Source organism: Pundamilia nyererei, unplaced genomic scaffold (assembly GCF_000239375.1).
Source record: "Pundamilia nyererei isolate P.nyererei 1_Seehausen unplaced genomic scaffold, PunNye1.0 scaffold00244, whole genome shotgun sequence".
Lineage (NCBI taxonomy): Eukaryota > Metazoa > Chordata > Actinopteri > Cichliformes > Cichlidae > Pundamilia > Pundamilia nyererei.
In genome coordinates, this window is record NW_005187645.1 from 546,802 (window position 1) to 550,978 (window position 4,177).

The window sequence follows — 4,177 nt, forward strand, 5'->3', positions numbered from 1 at the left end:
TGTGTGTGTGTGTGTGTGTGTGTGTGTGTGTGTGTGTGTGTGTGTGTGTTTTATACTATATATGAGAAAGAGATTCTATTTTCAGATATTTTGTTATATTTGTTTTCTCTGAGATAATCAAAACATTTTTGACTTTTTATTAATGTATTTAATATTTTAATTATATTTTATTTCATACTTAATATATTTTAGACTTTAATGTTTTAAGAGTAATAAGTTTTAAGACTTGTTTTAAATCTCTTTAAATACTAGAAACAATTATTAATATTGTTTTTATTTAAATCTCTTTATATTTCAGATATGTTCTCTTTTTTTTGTCTGTGAACAAATTTAGTAGTTTAAAATTTATATATTTAAATAATAGACTTAATTTTGATATTGTGAAAATCACATTTTATAAATGTTACACACAAATGTAAAAATTAATGAGGGTTTAACTGCACAAATATTTATGTTCTAAAAAATTAGTTTGTATTCGCAAAAGTTTCTAAAAAACAAAATTTGCTTTTACCACTGCAGTTACAGAAGTTTTGTCTGTTTTCTATTTTAAGGTAAATAAATCCAAATATAGAAAGTAGGGGCAAGAAAATATTCAGTGCATTAACTGGGTAGTCCTCCTTAATGGAAATTTATTTGGATATGCACATAAGTGTTGCTGACATTACACTAATGGATTAGTTATTGGCCAGGAAGCTGCGTAAAAAGGGAATTCCTTTTATGTCACAGAAAAGCTCATATCTGTCCTTATTTCTTCTTGTTCTGGACTGAATGTTCCTCTTCAGCTCGTTTCAGCCGTGAGCAAAATGATTGTTGTTTTTTTTTCTAATAAGTAAACATGTCCCTTAAAATAACGTGCCAGTTATCAGCATAAATGAGCTTTTGAGCCTCACAGTAAAAGCGTAATGGGAAGTTTGTTTGCTGCAGATGGAGATAAGATAAGATCAATTAAAGTGAACAGTGAGCTCATTGATGAATGTTACTCTTCGGTTTGTTGCCAGGATGATAACTTTTCAAGCTGTTGAGGAAGGTAGGCTTTGAGGAAGGCTTTGAATGAGCTGCTGATGCCTTTAATGAGCCATGTAATTTGGGTGTTTGCAGTGAGTAACCCAATCCCATCCAACCTGAAGTCTGAGGCCAAGAAAGCTGCCAAGATCCTGAGAGACTTCACCGAGATCTCCAGCAGAAATGGGCCAGACAAACTCATCCCCGGTAACAACCTGTCATATTGTCAGCTTTATATACTGAGGGCTAGTCCAGTGCTCTTTAAATACTTGGGTTTTCTAATATATCTTAAAATGTGAAGTATTTTACTGTAGTGTAGCTAAAAGTGTGTACTCTACCATATTTTTGTTGTAGCTCACGTAATAGCTAAGGCTGAGGGTCTGGCCATCATCTCTGTCATCAAGGCAGGCTTCATGATCACAGCCAGAGGAGGCAGCGGAGTAGTAATCGCCAGGCTTCCTGACAAACGTAAGATCACCACTCCTTCCATGCTCTGTAAAGGTTTGGAATTTTGCACAGGCAACTGTCGGTGTGTTTCAAAAAATATAAACTTTAATTAAGAAGGCTGCTCAGGTAAGTCACCAGATGCCAAAATATGTGGAGACTTATGTTGTCTTTCTTTTTTTCATCTGTCAGATAGAACAAAGCCGTGCTCGATCAAGCCACAATTGTTTTGCTCCTTCCAACCAGCACTTCAGCCTCATTGACAAATAAAATGATTCACTCACAAGCGTCAAACTCCAGTCCTGAGAAATTAAGCTATTCCAGAAAAAAAAATTAAATGCTATTGAGGCATCAGCAGTACTAGCATGGTGTTCCGCAAAGCACGATTCTGAGTCCTCTATTGTTTGTTTTTACTTGTGGATATAACAGTTTGTTTTTCTACACAAAATAAATATGGTTTTGTAAGCTTGTATTTGTCTGAAGGATATAAGCACCAAAAGTCTGGAGAAATTGAAGACATTTTACAACAGAATTTAACATTTTTACAGCTTGCTTCAAAAAGTAGATTTGGTTTTTATAGCTAATTCCCCCCTTTATACAATTTTAGTGCTGTGAATTATAAAATCACCAGTTTAAATTGTATAAAGGCTTAAAGTTCGCATTTTATGCCATTATGTTCTTTGAAAGATTGATAGTGGCACAGTGGCTGTAGCTACTAGCTGTCTGCTAGGCTTCATGTTAGCTAATTGGAGTCCAATTAAACCCTGGTCTATGTTTGTACTGTTGGCACCTTTTGGGGGCATTTCGAATCCAAATATCTGAGGAAAATTACTTGCTGTGCAGTACTACGAGGACAGTCCAAGAACTCTGTGCTAAACTGTAGTGGAATTCTTGGAATTTATATGCTCTTATCTCTTAGCATGTGTCTGTGTGATGTAACAGTTGTACAAAGCAACTGAACTTCAAAAAAAAAAGATTGTAATCAATTGTAGATGGCATTTTGACAGTAGTATACTTTTGTTACCCTTCCAAGTAAAGTCTTTGTATGTTTGTAGAAACATGTTGCTTCTGGAATTTATCTGCATGATTGATCTGAGTGACTGAATTATTATTCCTCTGTTATTTGATTGTCACAAAGTATAAGATGAGTACACATTTTTTTTATGTGTTCTAGAAAGTCTGTACTCTTTATTAGTAAGGTAAAGAGAGTTCAACAGCAGAGGTGTCATGTTGGAGGAGGAAATAATAGCTGTTTTTTAATCATGGATTTAGCCGCAGTCTACGAAGCAATTCTTGTGATTTGCTGCTGTTTGCCTGTTGTCCTGTTTTTTCTTCTTATTTGGTTCAGTTTTTGCTGTTTTTGATCTTCCTGAGTCTCTCAATAATCCTTTTGTTGTTTTGTTTTGTCTTGTGACATTTTGGGCTCCTGCGGTTAAAAACCAGGCCTCCCTGCAGTGTTGGGAGTGTGCTGTAGTCATCTGACACGTCAAGCGTTTGATGTCAGTGAACTGGTCCGGCGGTGGCAGATGTTTGAGTTTGCCGTGGTGCCAGAACCCACCGAGGGTCACACGGGCCTTACTGAGTGGTGCCACCACCCCTGCTCTTCTTCTTCAGGCTCTTTTGTTGGTTTTCTGGATTTTCACATTAAAGGAGCAGTTCACCACATCTGAAAACACTGGCACCAGCAGTGTGAATAATCCATCCTGGCTTCAGCCATAAATATTATCCATGCTTGAGCTTTATTCTGTGTGTTTTTGTGTCTGCAGGCTGGTCAGCACCTTCAGCTATTGGCATCGCTGGTCTGGGTGGAGGCTTCGAAATCGGGGTGGAGGTATAATCCCAAATCTTATAATTTTATTTATTTGATTTCTGATTTGCGTTCCAAGATGAAACATTTGTATTTGTGTTGAATTTAGGGGTTCACAATAATTGCCATAAATGTATCAATAGTGTTTTTAAAGGTTGTGAATGCAGCGGTTTGCATCACTGAGATGTCAATTTGTCCTTTAATGCACCACATCCCTTTTTGGAAAGCAGAAGTAAAAGCTAATTTTCTGGTCCCCCCTCAGGTGTCAGACTTGGTGATCATCCTGAATTACCGGAGGGCCGTCGAAGCCTTCACAAAGGGTGGGAACTTGACGCTTGGCGGGAACGCCACTGTCGCCGTGGGACCTGTTGGAAGGTGAGTCTACTCCCCACCTCTCCTAACACAATCTGTCTGTCTGTCTTTTAATTGCCTTGAATGCTTTCTGTTTATGTAAATTACAGCTTAGGTTTGATTGTCCTATTCTGCTTAGAGATTTATGAGACATTTAATGACAGTTTGTGTTTTGAGGCCTGAAGCAGATAGCCAAACTGTCTGAGGTGGGGAAAAAAATCACCCGTGATTTACTTTAGAGGCCAATTAAGATGTTGAGGTTAATTTTAGAATAAGGTGGTTTCAGGGTGGGTTAACCGGTTTTGGTGCTCATGTATTGGCAGGTGTTTGTGGGCGTGGCTAGTTACATGTCAGTCGGTTCATTCTCAATAAATGTTACAGACAGACAACAAATGGTAGCCAGAGCTGAATTAGTTTGAAGAAGATGGTCAGTTGTTACAGTTAGTTTATGTTTGAGTGTATATGGTACTATGAAATTAGTCACATACAGTGATTGAATAACCCGCAACCAGCTATAGTTTTACAGACACAGCAGGAAATAAACCTAAAGAAGACTGCAGGTCCTTGGAGAAA

At 37.5% G+C, this 4,177-nt stretch overlaps 1 protein-coding gene across 1 annotated transcript in view; it reads left to right on the forward strand.

Moving 5' to 3' along the window:
* The first annotated feature begins 999 nt into the window (after window positions 1-999).
* Window positions 1,000-4,177, forward strand: part of sh3yl1 (SH3 and SYLF domain containing 1) — a 7,483-nt gene continuing 4,305 nt past the window's right edge. The window contains exons 1-5 of the mRNA XM_005749433.1: window positions 1,000-1,027; window positions 1,099-1,209; window positions 1,357-1,470; window positions 3,213-3,277; window positions 3,516-3,628. Coding sequence (XP_005749490.1) covers window positions 1,000-1,027; window positions 1,099-1,209; window positions 1,357-1,470; window positions 3,213-3,277; window positions 3,516-3,628 — 431 coding nt within the window. The remainder of the gene's footprint in view (window positions 1,028-1,098; window positions 1,210-1,356; window positions 1,471-3,212; window positions 3,278-3,515; window positions 3,629-4,177) is intronic.